Source organism: Taeniopygia guttata, chromosome 2 (genome assembly GCF_048771995.1).
Source record: "Taeniopygia guttata chromosome 2, bTaeGut7.mat, whole genome shotgun sequence".
NCBI lineage: Eukaryota > Metazoa > Chordata > Aves > Passeriformes > Estrildidae > Taeniopygia > Taeniopygia guttata.
The window spans coordinates 115,369,261-115,391,261 of record NC_133026.1 but is presented as its reverse complement, the minus strand read 5'-3'; the positions used below and the strand labels follow the sequence as shown (position 1 = coordinate 115,391,261).

The following is a 22,001-nucleotide window of genomic DNA, read 5'->3' as shown; positions in this document are numbered from 1 at the left end:
CCTGAACCTGCTCCTTTCATTATTAATTTTAAAATAAAAATCCAAACAAAAAAATGGGGGGAACAGAAGTTATGAAATTATTATTTTACCTTCTATTTAGCTTTTTCTCACTGAATGTATTTTTTTTTGTTCGGTTTGATGAAGCTATTCAATGTATTTATTCTTTCCAGTATTAGTCAAAAGTTCTCTCTTGCCACTTGCTTTGTCTATGAATGATATGCACAGCAGCAAATATTTCCTTGTTCTGCTTACTACTGGAAGACTACAGACCAAGTTCAAGCTCTCTCTTCAAACTCTCCTATGCTTTCATTCTCCATTTCTATGTCACTTCTACAAAGTGGGCAATTCCAAGAACTATCAGATTGCCAATCTTGGCATGTAAAATGTTAGGAATCTTTGTTCTAAGCTTATTTCATTTGCAAAGAAAGGATGGCTCCTTTTTTTAAGCCTCATTTTTTCCCCATCTGCTTTTTTTTTTTTCAACAAAATGTAGTTTATAAAATATTTCTAGTTTGTCTAATATTCAGCTTCAATACTGCTTTCAAATAGCACGAAGCAAGATGGAAGGGTTGGGGGAGGGGGGAGAACAGCTTACTGCCAGGCTTCTGCTGAGCATCCCTCTCTCAAATCCCAGCTCTGAGGAGATGCCTGTAAACAAACACGGAGCGCACCCTCCCAGTGCGATGGCTGGTTCAGCGCCTGCTGCAACGCGGATCTGAAGCAGATCCCAGCCGGGGCAGGCTGCCTGACAGCTCCGTGCTGCTCCATGCGCTCGCACTACTCGCTTGTACAGAACCCCACGGACTCAAGATTGAGTGACCGCATTTCACGATAGTTTTATGTCCCTGGATCTTCCTAGTCCGGACTCCCTGAATCATCCTAATGGTTTGCACAAAAGGAAAGTAAGCCCAAATGAAATGAGTGCAAGCAGACACTCAAAGCTCCCTTCAATCATATCACCGCCCATCTTTGTAAATCAGGCAGAATTTTGGGCACTAAATCACCCATTCTGTACTGAACTTTGGCAATTCCAGGATACAGCAGGCTGTCAAGCAGTTCCTATACAGTAATTTCAGTCATCTTCCCAGGTTACAGCAATTATTTCTGATTCAACTGCAATATCCAGATTTAAGTTTCACTACTGTGAAGCAACCCAATATGCTTTTGCAGATGCTGTTCTTGCAAACCACACCACAACAAACCCAAACTCTAGTTCATTGAATGGTGAATTTACAGTATCAGAGTTTGATCTTAGCAAGGCCCAAATCCACTACGGATAACTCCAAAAATCTGTTCTTTCAATAACTCTGTCCTAGTTAAATCCTGTAGAAGACTATCTTTTTTTTTTTATTCCTACTTCAAGTGCAATTACATCATGTCCATTGAGCAGTCTGTTACCCAAAAGTTGTTTGATACAGTAGTTGCAGGTCTGTAAAATTACTTCTTATTCTAGCTGATATTTAGCAGAGGATGAAAGGAAGGTATTTGAATATGTGTTTGGCCAATCCGGGAACCCTCCACTTCTACTCTTCATTAGGAGAGGCTTCCAGGGCTCAAGAGGGCACAGAAAAAAAAAGAGTAAGGAGCCTTTTTGGTGTTCAGCACCAAAAAGATGTGTAAATATAGAGGCATTCCCCACTGCGGGTTCTTGGAGATAGAGAGAGGAACAATGTATAAATACTTGAGAATGGTTGCTATGGAAAAAACAAGGAGTCCAGCCCTAAGAAAAATGACAGACAATGCTTCTCCCAAGTTGGCTGGACAATACCCAAGTTGGCTGTAACTACCTCTAGAAGCTTACTCCCAGTCTCAGCAGAACACATCTGTCAATCAAGAGAGAAACAAAAACCCCACTTTACATTCAACTCCTACCATAATACTTCCACCATATAGCCTTAACTATATATTATATAGTTATATGGAAGATTTGCTTGCAGCTCTTACACAAAACAAAACACATTCAAATACAAATGCTTGCTCACAAACCCCACAAAATGGGAAGAAAATGAGGATTCAGTGACATTTTTATAAAAACAGTTAAGCTTAGAAAACAGAACTTGTTATTGCAAGAAGTCATTTATCAGGAGAATACTATGCAACCATAAGTATTCGCACTGCAAAACTCTGAGCAGAAATAAAACCTGTGCCATTACGTTAACTACAAATTTGTTAAATATCAATCAGCAAAATAAAACCTTGGGCTCAGATGACTACACCATGTAGGAGTATCTTCTGTCCTAGAACTATAAAGGATGTATTTATTTAGTTCCATTTCCACACTAACACATCAGGATTTCTTTTTCCCCTCAAATCTGAAGGCTCTGCCATGTTGCTGAATCATAGCAAGCGAGTCCAAAGGCTCCAAACATCACAAAAATGTTTGATAAAGGCAAATGTGTTCAAGAGACAAACCCACCTCCCTTTATTATGATTAAGATACAGTAATAAAAAAATATTCGACGTTTTCTAAATTAACACCTGAACTTTATCAGTCTCTTAATTATATTAAATTATATAAGACTGCTGAGGAAAAAAAAAATCACTACTGTAGGCAACACTGCAATCACTGCTCATAAACTCTATTTGACAAAACAAAGTAGCAGCAAAATAGTCTTCTTTTTTCTTTCAACAAACATGAAATAAGGAAAAATAATAGCAAGGTTAAAAACTTGCTGAAAGCCAAGAAGCATCAATTCAGACACACATAACCTGAACACCCTAAACTATTCTGATAAACTCATTTATACAATGGATTAACTCAAGCAAAAAATCATGTAAAAAACCTCAACAAACCCTGCACCAGAACCACAAAGCTACTTTAGTATGTATAAGTTCAGAAACTGAACAGCCACCAGCATGGACAAGTTGAAGTACTTTGGAGTAAGCCTATATTATATCTTTGGAATAATTATTTGTGCATGAAATGTAATTAGATGTAATTTCATTAATCAGTTTAAGCATTTCCCTCCCCCCACCCACCCCCCCCCATTTAAACAAAAAACGTAAGTACTGCAATATGGAAGTCATACAGTAAAAAACCTGAAAACACATATGGCTCTGGAACAAAACAGTCTTTTATCATGAAGCCTATAACCAGCATAAACCAACCATAAATCATATCTAGTAAGAAACAGGAGTTGGGAAACAAGAAACTAGTAGAATGCAACCCTGTATGGAGGCTTGTGTTACACCCTCAAAGGGAAGAACTGACCAGAACATACAAGTTTAGCATACTTCAGCCACAGCTGGTTGCTTTATCACAGGGTTGGTCACTGGAAAAGCCTCCCCAAGGAAGTGGTCATGATGCCACAAGCAGAGTTCAAGTACCATCTGGTCCTTAAGTGATATGATTTAGTTTTAGGTATTTCTGTGAGGAGCAGAGAGTTGGACTCAATAATCCCCGTGGCTCCATTTCAACTTAAGATATTTTATGATTCCATACTACTTGCCAAAGATAATCCTGATCTAAAACCAATACCAGAAAAAGTCACTGAAGTCTAATGTGACATTCACCCTAGTCCTTCTCTTACTAGTCAAATTAAGAAAAGTAACTGACAACAGGTGGTCATAAAAGTAGGCTGATCATGATTTCTTACTCTGCAACTTTTATTCTGAAATTTTAAGTTACTCCCTTATGATGTTCGACAGCAAGAAAGTAAGCAACAGCTAACTGTAAGAAAAAATTACCATATTCATGCCAGCATCCAACAACCTGCATGATAACTGAAGTCTTGTTTGCCACAAATAACAGAAAGGAGAACTTTATAATACCAACATTAACTCAGTCAGGGCCAAATCTGTCAGGAAGCCTTGGAAAAAAGCAACAGCACTGTCCCAGCTAGCAAGATGTCCATATCTATGAGAATCTAAAATGTTATCTCACTTTTCTACTTAAAATAAATTAATACATAAAAAGACACACTAAAATAGAATTTATACCTAGTGAACATTTTTATAACCATTTTTCAAATGAGGAGAAAAGTAAGCAGCCTACCATTAATAAGGTATGGATGATTGCAGCATTTTCTTAGTTCCATCATAGTGTTTAATAGATTAGGTACATTTGCCTGACCTCCACCCTTGGAAAGAAATGCAAAATTCTTTTCAAGAATAGCACGATAGTATTTCTTCTGAATATTTGTCAGCTCAACTTCAATGATGGTTTCCTCTTTGGGGGCCAGGTTCTTTTCCACATCCTCTTTGAGACGTCTCAGCATCATCGGTTTCAAAATAGCTTGCAGTTTTTGCACCTGGAAAACAGATGTTTAATAAAATAACTGAATTAAAACTGCTAGAAATCAAATATTCATTTTTCTATTTCCTTAACTCTAAAAACCTTGTTTTCTACCTCAAATAGAGATGTATAGATACCAAGTAGAGAGCATTGTAACAAATCTTTCCTCAGTGACTCAGCAGCAAGTTCTCCTTGTTAACTCAGTGACACACAGATTTCTAAAGTCTATTTTTGGTGTGTAGCCCTTCCGTTTATGATGTCTGTTATTAAAAAGACCTCACCCAGAACTATCCTTCTAGTCATGGACAGTAATGCACACAAGTCATGAAGAGCTAACCCTTTGTTAAATTAGCAAATCTACACTTTTAAGATAATTCTGCAGGTCACTTCTAATTATTGATCAGTATGTAATGCTATTTTTCCACTTTAAGTATCTGCTGCTAATGATTTTCTTATTTCCCTAGTTTTAACATCCACTGAAGTAGAAAACTATCTAGGTATCTAGGACTGGTCTAAAAATGAAAACACTTTATTTATGTTACCATTTATGACATTGATAATTTTTAGTATTCTTAGGTTTTTTGGCATATTCATTAAGACATCCTAAAGAGTGGGAGGGGCAAAGAAGAAAATGTCAGTTTTCCTAAAAAAAAAAAAAAAAGCTAAAGTCCCTTACACAAAAAGAAAAAAACAAAAACAAAAACAAAAAAAAAAACCAAAAAACCAAAAAATGCAAAAAAAACCCCCACAAAACAAAACAAAAAAAACCAAAACCAAAACACCTGGCATTTAGGTTGTTTTAGGCCATGTTTTGAAGTACAAACCATCTCAGTGCTGAAGAGCTAATAATTCACCCTGAAATTTGTCATCATCTCCTGATGCAGAGCTGCACAGCAGAAATATGAACAAAAGACACTTTATCCTGAATTTACATAATTCCCCTAGTAATAAAGCAACTTCAGAACAAAAAAGGTAATTAGCACAGAGCACTGCAAGGAATGGAGAGAAAACCCCAAGCCATTAACATATAACCTGTCCCACCCCTTGAAAGACAAACCCAATTCCAAAACATCTGAGTGTCAACAGATAAAGAAGTTCTCCTGAACTTGTTGAACCAAGCAATCCAGGCTCTACTTCTGATCATAGCCAATGGCATTATTTTACTAATAGTTCCATGTATGGCTTCAAAAGTTTCCAGTCATTTTGAGCTGGCCACACAAAAGCTATGTTGAGAGTTAGGATATATTAGCTCCAGTTCAAACACTTCATTAACAGGGCTACATGGCTTCTGCATCAGAGCAGGCTCACTTTCAGTCAGTCAGTGTCCATTCTGACTGACATGTAATAGCACAACCTATGGAAACATATCCTATTTTGCCAGGGAGGCAAAATAGGATATTTATAGGCCCAGGAGGCCAGGGGCTAGAGGAAGAGATATTTTGTAATTTAGACTGTGATGTGTTAAAGAGTTGTTCTCAAAGAAAGTCAACAAATTCAACCAGTCAAAACTTGAAAGATACCAAAACTTGAGTTTTCAGACAAAGTCAACAAAGTTACATACAAAAATACATGCAGTTATTACCACAGGAAGCAAAGGGCCAAATTAAGATGCCATGCTTTAGTTAACTCCTAATATCAAAGTGGTTTGGCCTTTTAATACATTTTGATACCTACAAAGAAACATTGTGCATTTGAAATATAAAACATGTTGCACCTAGGGTCTTTCATTTTGTATTGATTTATGCGTTTCTTCTCTTGGACAGCTTGAGAAATCTATTTCTGAGTAAAAAAAAAAAAAACAAACCTCCCTCCATTTGGTTACCTTTTGCTAAACTGGGTTTCCAGTATGTTCCTGTTTGCACTTAAGTCACTGAGAATACTCTCAGATGTTAAATCCACAGACAGGGAGAGTCCCTTCACTCTGATGCTTAAGGAAGAATGTCAACTGACAAGTTAATTCTCATAGAAGTATTTTCATCCAGAAACCATTACAAGACACCCCATTTCTATTTTTAAACACTCCATTTTAATAAAGGGAATTTATTCCTGTTTCTGCAAGACCAATGGACAAAGGACTACAAAAAAAAAAAAAAAAAAAAAAAAACCCCCAAAAAACCCACAAACAAACAAACAAAAAAAACCCCAGAAGAGTGAAAAGGCAGAATTACTTTAGGCCAAAAACAAAAACCCCTCAACTACATGAAAATAAACAAAAAAAAAAAAAAAAGAAAAAAAGAAAAAGGATAAACCCACCATAGTATTCCAGGAAGCAAATAGGTAGGTATTGTTTTAGAAAACAAACAATGAAGTTCAGATACAATTAAATGGATAAATTCACAACATCTAAATAGAAAAGTAAGTGTGCAAGATAACTTTACCTGCTCTTCCGTTTTAAGATCCCCAAATTCTTGCATGAATGTGGTTTCTGATGGAAAGCGACCTGGTTCCAAGAAGTGAAGCAAGCTAAACAGCTCTTCTACTGTATTTTGCAAAGGGGTTCCAGTAAGCAGCACTTTATGCTCCTGAAAGGTTAAGAAACAGTTGCCTAGGAATCCATCACTTTAATTTCCAATGGAAAAACACATAAAATTCTTTCCCCTTGTCACCATATGTCTGTCTCACCTTTGCTTCCTCTCCCCTCCCCCAGCTACTTACATAAAACTCTTTTCAGGACATTTCTAACTTGAACTCTGGTGTTCCTTCAGTGATAGCCCAGAAAAACACTTCACTACTTAAGCAGCTTCAAAAGTCCTCCAAGATACAAGAACAGATTTTACCGGTCCACAGTGTTCCAACTCTTTCACAAGTAGAGTGAACTTTAGATGGCAAAGTAACAGTTGAACTTAACCCATGATTTCCACTAAAAATGTATTTATTTATTTTAATTGACCTCAGTGCACTGATCTCCTCAGGCCTAACAGGACCTAACAGGAAACCTGAAGCAGAGTTCTACCTTCCTATTACATGCTAAAGAGCAGGAGAATGGCAGAGACAAAAGTAGTATATTGCTTTAGAGAAGGAGCCCAGACAGGTTCAGCATCTAGTCCAGAGCCAAACATAAATTTAGCAGTGTTACAAGAACTCGTGTGAAAAGTCCCATATCTCTATCTGTAGTTTGTAAGACTATAAGCTCTCCTTTCCTCTAACAGCAGCCACAATAAGAAAAACAAAAGGTACACAGCATTTTTACAGACTGAATTACAGATATTAGCTCAGCATTACTGCATTGTTCTCACATTTTAAAAAAATATTCTGCCTAAAATGAAGTAATTATTGTGTCTTTCAAATGGCAAATATCTTCACATAATCTAATTTTTTTCTATGAGTTTAATACACCCATTTTGTACATATAACATAATACATATGTACATATGTACATATGTAAGCATCAGAAACCAACTCACTTGCCCTTCCTTAGTCAGTATGAAAGAACATCCTTATGGCCACACAACAGATTAACATTAGAGCTGATATTGATGCAGAGCAGTTTAACTGTCTTGGCCAAATTGGGCTACCTGACCACATTACACTTTTAAATAAATGTTTATGTGAAGAAGTGTCTATGGATTAAGTCACATGAAGGGAGAGAAAGGAAAGAATAAATTTGTGTCTTGGGAGAATCCACGTAATTCTACATCTAAATCAATGAAAAAACCTTATTCAATATCAGCACTCCAAAACTGAAGGTATGCATATGCTTCCAGGTATTTTATAGTTTCTCATCTGTGTTCTCTTATTCTTCTTAACGCTTTATGATTTACTTGAGAAAAAAACCTTTTATTTTACTTTTTGATTAAACCGTAAATCGGAAGTAATAAAACTACAGAAGACTCAAAGATAAGAGATGTTCACACTGACCAGATCCATCATCTTGAGTCCTTCCAAAAGCTTACAGTTCCTGTTTTTCAGCCTGTGGGCCTCATCAATGACCACGCAACGCCATGGAATGTTACGCAGCTCTGGGCAGTCAGTCAAGATCATTTCAAATGTTGTGATAATGGCATGGAACTTGTAGGACCCCTTTATCACACGACCCTAAAAAGAACAGCAAATGTTAAAAGTAAACTCCCTAGCAAAGAAGGAAGCAATTTGTTTCACCTTCAAATTTTATTTTTTAAGAATACAAACCAGTACAATGTACAAGACATTTAGTGCAAATTAACTCATTGCTCCTGACTAAATGGGGAAATACAATTCAGTAAGTTTGCTACTGGCTTCATGATAGCTGTTTTTAATCCCGTAAATAGGCCACAGAACCACTGCACATTGATTACCAAGAAGTTATACAAGTATTTGAGTTGCAATTCATATGGATTATACTAATGCCTTGGGGCATTAATGTATTGCTGCAATGCTGAAATAAGGTTGTCAGACTTTGTCAAGAGAATTCTCTCCTTCTGAATTGAAGGTTCATGAAGGTCATCCTGAACAATCCAAATACAGCAAAAGTGCATTAAGATTTCCTTTTTATGACTATTTAAATATTGTGCTGAATGTTATAATTTTTTCCCCTCAGTAGACACTCAGGATTCAAAACACCTAGAGTTCATAGAAAGAGTTGAGTTGGAAGGGACCTTGAAGAGCATCTAGTTCCAACACCCTTGCCATGAGCCTTCCACTAGACCAGGCTGCTCAAAGCTCTGTTCCATCTGGCCTTGAACACTTCCAGGGATGGGGAATCTACAACAACTCTAGTGAACAGCTTTGGAAGAAGCAAATACCTGAGCTTTTAAATGGAGAATGTGTATCTCAGCATACAATTTCATAATATTTTTGTTAGTCTGTGTTAAGCAAAGTTCAACAGGACAATTAACTCGATGTCTGACACCATATTCACTAGTTCATTAGTTTTCAGCACTGATATAAAGACTGTTTAAAAAAAAAAACTGAATAAACTTTATTCAGGAGCATGAAATGAGCATCTTTCTGACATTATGCTATGCTTCTTCCCAATGCTGTTCAAAGAAAAATGTGATTTTGTACCTCCAGTGTCACTAGGTCTGTGCAGAAAAACTGTCTCTGTAAGGATGAGCATTACATAAGTTCAAGCTATTCCACATTTTCAAAGGACTCTGTCACGGGTTGTATATTGAATACATTTCAAAAGAAACACATATTTTACAGTAAGGTGACCATTTCTTCCTTTAGACCTGTGCAAGACTGAATCCTTTTATAAGCGACCTGCATATAATTCTCTCCAAACCATGAGGACCAGAACTGGCTACTGACTCAATTAAATTATTGAAAACCTGATACACTGAACTCAGCATTAAATCTGCCTACTCAAATCAAAAACATTTCAGAGAGAGTAATGACCTGCTCAACAATGCTTTCTCAAGGCATAGTCCAGAAATATTTATCTTGTTAGAGGCAAAAAAAAAGCTGTTACTTAACAAACAGCAGATGAAGATACACTAAGTGGGCAGCTTTGAAAGCCAGCAAACTGAAATGCTGTATCCTTTTCATGAGCCAAGTAAATTTCCATCACAAATCAAGCCAGCTCTTTTCCAAGACTCTGTTATTAGCTGTATTTGGCACATATAGTTTTTGTAATCTTAAAGCAGAACTTCTTCTCAGAGTGGGACAATACAGGAAAAAGCTCATGGTTTGTTTGATATTCCAGCCACAGAAGGGCCCTAGGAAGACCTTTCGGTTATATTGCTCAAGAATACCAGAACAGGCTTCTCTATGTGAACCTCACAGCAGAATGTCTCTGATAACACCATGTCCTTATTGTTCTGCAACACCACTACAGAAACGTACTTTGTTATTGATTACTCTTTAGCATTTTACAACAACTTGACTCAGGTAAATGGGGCTGAGTCTGAAAAATGACACTACTGCAGGGGTAGGTGCTTCTTATGCATGTTCTCTGTTGTTATTTCTCTTCAAAAGCCACTCCCACATTCTCAATCTTTTAATTGTCTTTTTGAGAAACAGCTCAGATTGAGAAGCCTCTTTTCATATTAACACCTAAAAAGCCTAAAATGCCTGATGTCTGGATTGACGTGTCTGGCAGGAGAGCTAGAAATGATGCTGCTAAATCATGTCTTTTTCACTCCCTTTTTGTCTTCCATCACATTTCCAGTGATGATACTTCGGAGAATACCAGAGTGAACACTACATGGGGAATCTTTTTTTCAGAACATGAAGAGATTTTTTTTCCCCTGTAATTTGGTTTCCACCTTGTGTTTCACAGCTGACACTCGTACAAAGAATGGAACACAGAAGGTGATTTTGTGACACATCTAAGCTAGCTGCCACCAAAAGGATGAGTTCTTGTCATTTCTCCTTTATCCCTAAATGCAGTAAATGTCTGATTCAACTCTTAAGACAGTTCAGGGAGCAAAACCAGCAGAAAATAATTCATTTTTCTGTGCTATGAGTGCTTTGTCATTACTCGCTATGGGGTAAAATGACTGCCACGCTCACGGCAAGAATTGAGTTAAGAATATGGCAATGGGGGAACAAAACTTTCTGCTGCATCTTGCTGTACCTTTAGTTACCTTTAGATCAATGAAACAACATTGCCAAAATAACTAAGAATCTGCATAGTAAGTGGGATTTTTCAGATGACATTCCTTCAGGCTTCATGCTAAGTAACTGCTAAGGGGAAGAACATGTTGAGAACAAGCACCACTCAAATAGCAAACAAATATTATTTTTAACACAAGAAACAATTCAGCAGAGACAGCATTTGTATAAACCCAAATTTTTAAGTTATACAAGATGTCAATCTCTGCTAAGAAATTATTTTAAAATCAGAAATACTGATTTCAATCCCACTTCATTTGTGTATTATACAGGTAAGAAAATGTGTGCATTATCATAAAGAGTATTAGAGATTAATAGAACAGCCTGGATTGGGACCCTTAAAGATCATCTAGTTCCAGCACTCCTGCTGTGGACTGGGACATACACAACTTCTCTGGGCCACTAGACCTCAATGAAGCAACTGTTACTCAAATAAATCTTCAATAAACACAGATAATATTTTAATTTAAATGTTTATTTGATAAATTGCTGAGAAAACAGTTGTTTTCTAGACTACACAGCTGTAATTTCTAACTAATATAATTACTATGTGTTTCTCTACTATATTTCTGTTTGCCCTAATGGCATGTGAAGTTGTGCCACAGTCATCACCTTCAAAACAGTTTTTAATCAGTTTTTTTACCTGTAAAAGCATATTTTTTATCTTGCAATCTCTCTCATAGCTTTGTTCTAAGACTCTGGTTTTTCGATGCACTTTGAGGACATGAAGTGAGAACTAAGCAGAACTGGACCACTCATCACATCACTCACAAACAGGAGAATGCTTTTTTCATCTTTATATTAGATTTGTTTCCATCCATGCACTTGCACTACACTAGCCCTTTTGACCACTGTGTCACGGTGGTTTAACTGGTCATGTGCCATGACAAAAAAAGATCTGTTTCTGTCTACAGCCTTCCCAGAGCTGAGCTCTCCCTATGCTAAGAATCATCTTCATTCCTTGTCCACAGACAGCCCTGTATTTAGGTATTCTAAATATTGCTAGATTGGATCCAGTTTATTAATACAGCCTACTCTGTATCCATCAACTGTCTTAATCATTTACCACTTTCCACATCTTTGTGTCATTTGAAAACTTCCTCAGTAACGATTTTATGTTTTCTTTTGGGTCATTTGTAAGTTATATAACTCATGGACATGAACCAATCCCTGAAGAACTATGCTGGAAATTCAAATCACTTCTCATTAACAATTACATCAAGAAATATCAGCTAGCCAGTTTTAAATCCACTTAATGTGTGTCATATTGATTTTATATCCTTCTAGTTTATTAAACAAAATGTCCTGTAGTGTAAAATGAAATGCTTTAAAGAAAATCTAAATTTATGAATTCACCACTATCACTTTTTAAAGCTTAGTTGAAAATAGTACTCCACAGGTTGAACTTCTACCCTTTTTCTCTCTTATGCAAGACAGATTTTATTTTCTGCACTAACATTCAATGTATGCACATTTTATTTTCCCCCAATTCTGTTTACTCTGGGAAAAGCCATGCACTTAGGAGTAGGGATCTGCTGATCTTCTTAGTTCTGTTTTCCAAATAATTTTCTGTTTCTACCCTGAGTCATTTCTGCTTTCCTTCACTCACAACTATTCAACCTAAGCACAGTAACACACATTAAAAATATATCTGACTTACAAAATTTGATAAAGAGGCATTGACAAGTTTGATTTCTACAAGCAGGTCTTTCCTGGAATGGTAGGCAATGATTGATTTTTAAGCTTAGTTCCACTTAAAGGAGTTTCTCTATTAAGAATCTCTTCCATCAGCTCCCCTCAAAACCGCAAAATAACAAAAAACCTTGCACGAAAGAGTGAAACTCTAAACAAAAGTTGCACCATTTCATGGTGCCCCTTTATTCCCAGAGAGATACTGGCCACTATTAAAAAGCATTCTTAATACATGTATCTGTATTTTTAAGTGAAACCTGACATACCAGCACTGAAAAACTAATTGATGCTTAAATAAATAAACAACTGTAAAGTATACACAAAAAAAGAGAAAAAGAAAAGTCACGAAGAGCTTTTACCTGTGGATCTTTGAAATACATTTCATACAACTGTATGGTCCGCCGACTCGCTTGACTCCCATGATACACAACCACATTCAACTCTGTCCAGGTGCGGAACTCCCTTTCCCAGTTGGGAATTGTGGACAATGGTGCAATAACCAAGAAAGGACCATGGATTCCTTTCAAATATATCTCATAGAGAAACGTAATGGACTGGATAGTCTTTCCCAACCCCATTTCATCTGCTAAAATGCAGTTTCGTCTGAAAACAAGAATAAAAACCGGCTGAATGAATTATTCCCAACTTAAAACGTAGACAATCAGTAAGGCAATAACCGGAATAAACCAGATATTTCTAGAATGAAAAGGCATCATAACATTTTGCATTTTAAATACATGTTATGATTTGTGATGCAGTCAGCATGGATATATCCCTTCTATGTACACTTCTCAAGTTCACAAGAGGAAGGAAGGAGCAGCAGGGGCATGCATGAACCCACAGCATTCGCCACAAGAATCTATCTGAAACACTCATGTTCCACCCCAAGTTAGTTTGTATATGACTCCTCCAGCAAAAAATGAGCCATGTAAATGATTCTAAAATCTCACTTTAGTAGGTTACTTTAAAAGGCTGCTATTTTAAATACGCTATAAAAGCTTTTCCAAAGCAGGATTCAGCAGTAAGCTATGTTTTACGTACGTGTTGTACCAATTGAAAAGAAGCCAGTTTACTCCCTCCAACTGGTATTCCCTGAGTTTGTTATTGTTTTTATACTCCCTGGAACTCTCCGATTTCTTCCAGTCATCGGCAGGAGGTCGCTCCTGTTTCAAATACAGCAAATCCCATTAGTGGTTTCTAAATGACCACATTACTTTACTATTTTCAAACAAAATCCTCTATATAGAGCCAATTCTTACCACACGCTCCATTTCTGGCTCCCTAGACATCAGTTTCTCAAATTCTTCGATCTTGGCTTGGTCGATGTCTTGCTTGAGCTCCCAAGTGCTGTCTTCATAAGGAAGCGAACACCACTTCACCAGATAATGCGTTACAGGCTTTGTTAAGACAAAAATTACATTATATCACAATACAGAAAGAATAAAAGTGTATCCTTTCTTACAGGAGATCTGCAGGCTAGATGAAATTCGAAAAGCTGGATCAGACCTGCATGCCTGACTCAGCCACAAGAATAAGCAAACAGCAGACAGACACCTTGACAACCTAACCAAGTAAGATGAGAACCCGGAGAATGTAGGCTTACCACCAAAAAGAGCATAACACAATTTGAAATCACTAGTTAGATAAATTTAGAAGCAAAACAATATTCACATTTCAACCCTTACAATTCTGTTCTTTCCTATATACTTAAAAATCTTATGTTTTATTGACGTCATCAGAAACGTCACAACAGACAAATCAACCATCACCATTCACTGACAGAGCAACATGGAAACAGTGACACTGCCAGTGAAGCTTTCTATTCTCCTGGGACCAAAAAGGAATCTCCTGGAAAACAAAATCGTCTTTTTTGCATAAAAAATGAAGAAACAGCGAGTTCAGGACTACTTCTGTAACAGGTAGTCTAAACAATGTCTAAACCATTATGACATTTAGCTAAGACTCTTTCTTTCCATTTTCATTTAAATTCTGCATTACATGCATGAACATCATATTTCTACAATATTAAATAACACTTCTTCATTGTTGTTGCTGTTTGGTTGGTTGTTTTGTTTGCTTTTTTAAATATAGGTAACTTTAAAAAAGTTTGGAATTCTCACTTGACCCCCTTCATTTAAGGGAAACTGTTACATTAGCCAATGTTTTCTCAAACATGTTCCTATTTTTTACACACATACACCGTGGTAGTTTCTGTAAATACTTAATATATTCTAATTAATATATTTCTAAACAGTAAATTCTAAACACAATGTCTATATTACTAGAGATGCACTAGAAGATTTTTTTACCTCTCCGTTATCATCTGTGCTACGTGAAAAATCCATGATTCGATCAACTTCCACATAATCTGGATTAAAAAGCTCATCATCAATCTGTTCAAGGAGAGAGGCAAAAATATAAAAGATATCTCTATTAGCCCTTCCTGAGAGGAAAAATTATTATATATTTCACCAGGCAATAATATTTTGGGTCACAGTGACACAGAATTTATATTTGGCAAACTTCAACATGTTAATTGAAATGCTACAATTCAGCAAGATCATTCCCCGTGAGGGAATCAGACTTCTCAGACTTTGTTAACTGGGCCTCTTAATTACTGTGTGAAACCTTTTACTGTGAGAGAATGTTTAAGAATATTTTAAATGAAGTGTGAAATTACAATTCACTAATGAGCAATCGAAAAGGCTTATGGCATGCAATGCATTTAGCATTCTTGAAAACTACAGCTTGCAATAAAGAAATTAGAGCCTTGTACACTAAGTGCCTTTGGATTATTTTAACTACAGGAATTGTCTAGTGCTTTACAAGCAAGATTTAAAGATTATTATTTCAAAAACAGAGAAAACACAATACATGCATACAGAGTTTCTCCAAAAATCACAATTTGTCAGGTTCATTCTTATGCCTCAAACAACTTCCAGGATTCTCTTCCACACTAAAGCATTGTATTTCATTTTATAGTTCTAAGATACACTCTAACAGAAAAGACAGTCAAAATGACTAAAGACTGTATATTTTAAAAGCTTTTTCTGAAACAATTACAAATTCCAAGTATTTACAGTAACTTGTGATCCACTTGGAAGCAGATTAAGAAGAGAAAATGGAAACAATTTCAGGTATCTTCACTTAGAACAGATGGAAGTTTTCAATTTGCAACAGGTTTTTATTTCAGCTTGAATGGTATAGTAAAAATAAATATAAATAAATAAACACAGTAGTTCATTAACACATTTTTTTTTCCTTAAAAGACAGCATTTTTCTTAAAGGTAATCTTTCAGAGACAGAAATCAGCAGATCTGGTCTTTTATTGACAGGACCCCTGCCACATTACTGCTTATGGCTCTAAGTGAAATTAAATTGATGATAAAAAGCTTTGAATCCCTAGTGAGCAGCAGTCTATAACATAGCAAAAAGCCATGCATTTCTTCTGGCATAATCAGGTCCTCAGAAAAAAGACATGGTAGTGATTCACTCAGGCTTACGAGGCTAAGAACTAGCCACTTGCTTCAAGGAAAAAGACCAACCCAAACAACAGGAAAAAGTACACAGTCAGGATAGATCACCTGACTTTCATAAACTCCTAAGACTTGCATCCAGAATGCTTTGTGCTTTATACCAGAATAAGTGCTACTGATATATCACACAGTTCAAAATGGTCTGCTTCCATACAGAACAAGAATTCCTAAGAATATTCCTTAAACACCCAAAAGAAACAAACAAACAAAAAAAAAAAATCGTACTTCAGAAAGGAATTTATTCTGGCCCTGTTTTGCCTTAAACCGCTTAATCTTCTGCTGAATTCTCTTGTCTTTGTCCAGCTCTTCCACAGATGCCCACTGACAGTGAAGGTAAGAACTAGGAGATGAAACAGAAAAAATCTTACTCAAAACTCTACTTACATTGCACTCCTGATGTATTCCACTAATATAACTAGATCTTTCCAGCACAGCGTGGTGCTATGCCTGGAAAACCTGACACTATCTTCTTTACCATACAGGTTATTAACCAATCATCTTTGCTCAAAGTAATTATACTTACTAATAGAGAAACTTGTCAGGAAATAGAATCAACTCTCACTCAAAATTTGAATACATACCCTCTATACTTAGTTTGGCACAAAACTAGGATGATTTTTATTGGACATACTTAAAACATAATTACTATACAAGACACTTACAGTAAAGTTACTATTTAGCATTATATTCTAACAAAGAGTAAGAATTTAATAAGTTAATCAAAATATGCAAATATTTTAAGTACTACCATCCTGTATAATTTTTTTGTGAAAACAGCATTGTAACTCAAAATTACTCGAGTCTTTTAAGACTGACAGAGAAAAAACCCTTGTAAATGCAATTCCACAGTAACAACACAGAAGAAGGAACAGTATCTCTGCCAAAGTGACTTGTCCCACTCCAAAAATTTAGTCTGTCAAAAGCTAAGACAGCACAGTTAACACAAAAATTATGTCTATGTAATAGAACTAAACAAAGCATAATTAAGCAATTAAACATTATACAATAAACAATATAGTGCAGAAGATACCAAAATGACAGCATATTTAAAGTGAAATCAACTATGTGCAGTTAGCTACCAAAAGCGCCCTTAAAGCATATTTCTGTCTCTCAGGCAGAAAAACTGGTAAAAATACACAAGGTGTGCTATTTTCCTACAAGAAAAGTGAGCTTATCCAGCTATGAAGTGTTTTATTTTAAATACTGATTTCATTGCAGTTTCAGAGTCTAGAAGTGAAACAACATGCTGCTCTCACCACAATTACATTCCTCTCACGGAGGGGGTAAAGATCCGCTGGAATATTGAAAGCCATCTCATTTTTCTGCTATCTTAGACATTTTGTTCAACATAAATCTTGCTTTTAATATAACATAAAGAGTTATTTTTGAGTAGTTTGCACACACTCTACAGCTGCAGTTAGACCTACACAGCACAGGTGTGTGCTCATAAGCCTGCATGCATAATGGGTCTTAAAGTATGTAATAGCAGAGCAATTTTACCTATGGATTTAATTGTTGTTAGAACACAAATTAACACAACACTGTCAAAACTTGTACCACCAATGTAAGGTATTCCCCTGTTCATTTGTCACTGTTTTGGATTAAACATTAGATATGTTTAAAGTTTGATAATAATTTCTATCAGTTACAAAACCAGTTTTGAAATCTATTTGGATAGCAATCAAAGCTGTAACTTTACTTACAAGTTTTTGTACTTGACATAGAATTCCTCTACTTCTACTTCCTCTCCGTTCTCCATCTAAAAGAAAAGAAATGTGAAACGTGAATTAAATCTCTAAACATCCCAACTTAGTAAACAATTTAAAAACTATATGAGATACGGACTATGGTCCCCACACAGAGACACAAGTGGAGGTGTAGGAAAAGGTTTGTGGGGGAGGACATGGGTGAGGAGTTTCCTCCAGCTGCTTACCCAAGTACATACTGCACTGCTTACTACAACTTCCAAGACATGAATCATTTGAACTCCTCCCTAACCACATGCAGCTTCATTCACAACCTCACCCCAAATCTGGCTTTCTGCCAAACCCACAGTGTTAAGTAGAAGCCAAGTGTACCATTTTCTCAGGCAGCAGCCAATTAGCAACTGCACTCCTGAATGCCATATGTATTATTTTTGGCTGGCTCATGGCAACTTTACATTGTGGGTTTTGTAATGTTTTAAAAAAGAGTTTTAAAGGGGGTTTATTCCTCCATATAGTTAATAACTCCAAACAAGAAGCCATATAAAACTAAACCTTATACCTCTGCTAGAATTGTAGTGCATCAGTGTTCATGGCTTTAGTTTTACTCAATGGTGCAATTAAATTCACTCAGGCAAGATGTCTCACATACAGAGCAGCCAAATTAAATTAACACCCAAAAACTACATTTAAAGCAAGGTTAAAGTTGTGACATAAACCAGCAAAACCAAGGGCATTCAGTGCTAAGAGTTGAACTACCCTTAACTTATCCCTAGTGCCAAAGTATTGCATAACATATGGCATCTAATACTTTGTTGAATTACTCCTTAACCCAGCCATAGGACAAACTAAGGACAGTGCACCATGCACACATTTAGAATTCAGTTTATGTCACAACATTAACTGTTTGTTTTTACTAATGAACTTTAGGAAGATTTTTAACAGAGCAGTATTTTCTGGTTCATACATTTCATCAGGGACAACATCATCTGTAATAAATACTGTATATGCAGCATTAAACAGGCAAAACTGTTGACTGCTGTATAAATCAACAATTTTTGTATTTTTTATATATATATTTAAAATACACACACACAAGAGGGACTACTCTAAAACTTGAATTGCCATATTTAGTTGCTGGCTAGATTTTACTTCCACAGCAGTGCAATTAAAGAATAACAGTAGCAGCTGCATTAAACTGTGTTCTAGCACAGTGAAATTCATACATTCCCAGTCCCTGATTCACACAGTATTCCTTTACTTCCTGAGTAGCAAGGGAGTTTCAGTTTAGCATTTACATCATTCCAGTACAGTCTGTTTGTATTCCTTCCTAGAGAGAGAAACAATACTAGTTTCTACCTATTTTTCACTAAAGAAATGGAAGAAGATTACTGGTGCTACCTCTTGATCTTGAATCTTCCATCAAAGAAGACAAGCTCTCCAAACCATCCCCTAAACCCAAACACAGGGGAAAAACTCTCTGACACTTACAAAGACACTGTTAAAGGAAGGAATCTGAAGACCATAAAGATTATTTTTAAACAAAAAATTCAGAAGAATCTTTCTCAAGATGATATTAATATTTAGAGATCAAAACTGCATTGAAAAAAGAAGCTGGAGATCACAGTATTGGAACCTATTCACTGCCCTGAGGCAAAATTAGTCTTTAAGAAGTCAACCCTAATTTTAAGACATTAACTTATTTTATTATCTAAAATGTATTACAGCCAAGTCTCTTTGATTACTGTTAAACCAGAATCCTTTGAGATCCATCAGTGTTACAATGACAATATCATTAAACACCTTTACATAGAGGTTTCATATTAACCAACTTCACTCCCCTCAGCAGTGTTTCAGTCAAACATATTTTCTGTCAGCTGCCAACTTAATAACAATAATTTACAATGCACATCTTGGTAAATTCTGTAACTCCAATAAGTAAAACACAATTTTGTATTGTCTAATAGGTAATAACTGGTCTATGTGATTAGATGTTCCATGAGAGTGCATCAAAGATTCACCTAAGCAAAAAGTACTTCAGAAAAAATATTTTAGAAATCTTAGTCTGGCATTCAGCACTTATGCCCTCTTCCAAAATTTTAATCAAATTAACACTGTCAACACACAAGCAGAGGTTAACAATACATCACTTTAGGGTATGAGTATATGGTATGAGACAACAGCTTATGCCTCTGATGTCACTGTGCACTCTTCACCTGTACACTTACATTAACCAGGTAAAAAGGTGAGATAGAACATTTATGCAAAATTCCCCCTAAACAGACATCCTAAAATAACACACAGTATACTTGGGCAATGCAGGACACTTCAAATTATCACTTCCAGGTGTGGCCAGGATCTGATTCACAGTGTCTGCAGATAACTAAAGAAATAAATGACCCCTTTATTCAAGAAAATACTTGAAAGCACATAATCTTGCAAACCATTGCCACAGAGGTGATACAGTAACACTACTAACGCAAAAGTTGGTTGTATAAAAGCACTCAGGTGTAGAAACAAAAGCTTGAGGAAAAAAACAAAAAAACAAAACAAAAAAAAACCCAAACCCCCCCCCCCCCCAAAAAAAACTAAGAAAAAAAACAAACCATGAAAAAAAACCCAAAGCACCACAACTACCAACTACCAGAAAAACAGCAGACAGAACACATTAATAACAGATGCAAAGCACCACAAAAAACCCCAATCACTTCAGTTGATACACAGCACAAAATCTAAAACTGATCAGTTTTAGGAAGAGATGCAGGTATCATACACATTTCAATTAGCTCTAATTCTCACATGTACTAGTAGGCAAAAAGAGACATTGACACATCTAACATGCAGGTACAGGGCTCTACAAACTCCACGTCTTTCCAAAATATGTGCTATTTCTGCTGGATAGCATAATCAGTTCTAGCTATTCCTTTTCAAAGTTAAGAAGCAGGAATTCAAAGAGGACTGAATGAAAAATTTCAACATCCAAATTCCTCAGGTTTGGAAAGAGAGTGATACATGTACTTTATGCTTTCTGCAAGAAGAAAGAGTATTTAAGAGAATTCAACATTCCACATTAGGAACAACTGTGAAAAACACCATCTTTTTTACTTCAAACAAGAACTCAGTTCTACCTTTTACTCTGTATGTTTCAAAAATGGCTGCAAATACAGTGCTGCATCCTATTTGGCAACTCCAGAGCTAGACTACGGCTATTTCTCAGACAACCAGCATGATTTTACGATAAGAATACTGCTCCAAAAGCATACTCATTATCTAATGTCCTTTATTTGAATGCAACATCTTTGTTACAACCTAATGCACTGAAAGGTTTCCTAGTGAAGCCTCTCCTTGTGTTTATTTTATGCACTGGTCCTGATCGCAGCAATTTTACTTTGATTAGTAATCTAACAACCAGGGTTTTGATGACGTTAGTAAGAGTGTAAAAGACCTTTAATAAAAGCACAGTTGGATACTTCAGATGTTAAATATTAACATCCTGAATTCCATTTTTTTTTTTTGAAATTTGGAGAAGAGGGTTGGGGAGAAGAGCAGGGAAAGAAGAGACACCCCTCAAACCTGCAAATACAATCCATAAAAAACATTAAAGAAAAAGCTCAAAATAGAGCTTGCCTCCAGCAGAGCTTGCAATCAAAGACATGTAGGCAGCAGACCAACTACTTCCCACAAACTGCAGCAAAATACACACTCCCCATGAGTAATCACACCTTTGTTTGCAGGGGAGAGGAAGAAGGGAAGAATAATTGGTGAAAAACAGCTTCCCCTGTAAAGACATTTATGAAAGGACCACATCCTCCTCTCCTGCCTAGTAGACCATCAGGACAAGTAAATACTCACTTTATGTTGCCTCAAGTTTATCTGAAAAATAAGCCTATGATTTGAAACACAAAATAGAGCTCTAGACTTAAAAAAAAAAAACCACCAAAAAAACAACCAAACAAAAAACACTCCAAAAAGCCTTAGAAGCCTGTGCTATAAGATGCATAAACAGGTCAGATTGAACCACAGGAACTCATGACATTAAATGAATGTAGGTTTACAAAATTGTTAATGATGTTAGGACACTAGTAATAAAATTGAATACATACTTCCCACCCTGCCCAAGAAAACCAAACAATAACCCAAAAACAAACACCAAACCACCACAACATTGAAAAAAAAATCCATTAATAAAGGCAAATTTCCTTTCTCCAATTTGAAAATTAACACTGAGGCAAAGATTAATTCTTGGTTAACAAAGATCAGTATGATGCTGTATCAGTCTAAGTCAGACAGTTTTCTGTCCAA

At 36.1% G+C, this 22,001-nt stretch overlaps 1 protein-coding gene across 11 annotated transcripts in view; it reads right to left on the bottom strand.

The window, feature by feature from the left end:
• The window catches only part of CHD7 (chromodomain helicase DNA binding protein 7), a 133,216-nt gene that overhangs the window by 22,637 nt on the left and 88,578 nt on the right, over positions 1-22,001 (bottom strand). For all 11 annotated transcript variants that reach the window (XM_072924677.1, XM_072924678.1, XM_030266241.4 and 8 more), the window contains 9 exons: positions 17,700-17,755; positions 16,222-16,336; positions 14,770-14,853; positions 13,720-13,857; positions 13,502-13,623; positions 12,820-13,063; positions 8,093-8,269; positions 6,613-6,756; positions 3,995-4,250 (listed from right to left, as the gene is read on the bottom strand). In XM_072924677.1, the coding sequence (XP_072780778.1) occupies positions 3,995-4,250; positions 6,613-6,756; positions 8,093-8,269; positions 12,820-13,063; positions 13,502-13,623; positions 13,720-13,857; positions 14,770-14,853; positions 16,222-16,336; positions 17,700-17,755 (1,336 nt within the window). The remainder of the gene's footprint in view (positions 1-3,994; positions 4,251-6,612; positions 6,757-8,092; positions 8,270-12,819; positions 13,064-13,501; positions 13,624-13,719; positions 13,858-14,769; positions 14,854-16,221; positions 16,337-17,699; positions 17,756-22,001) is intronic.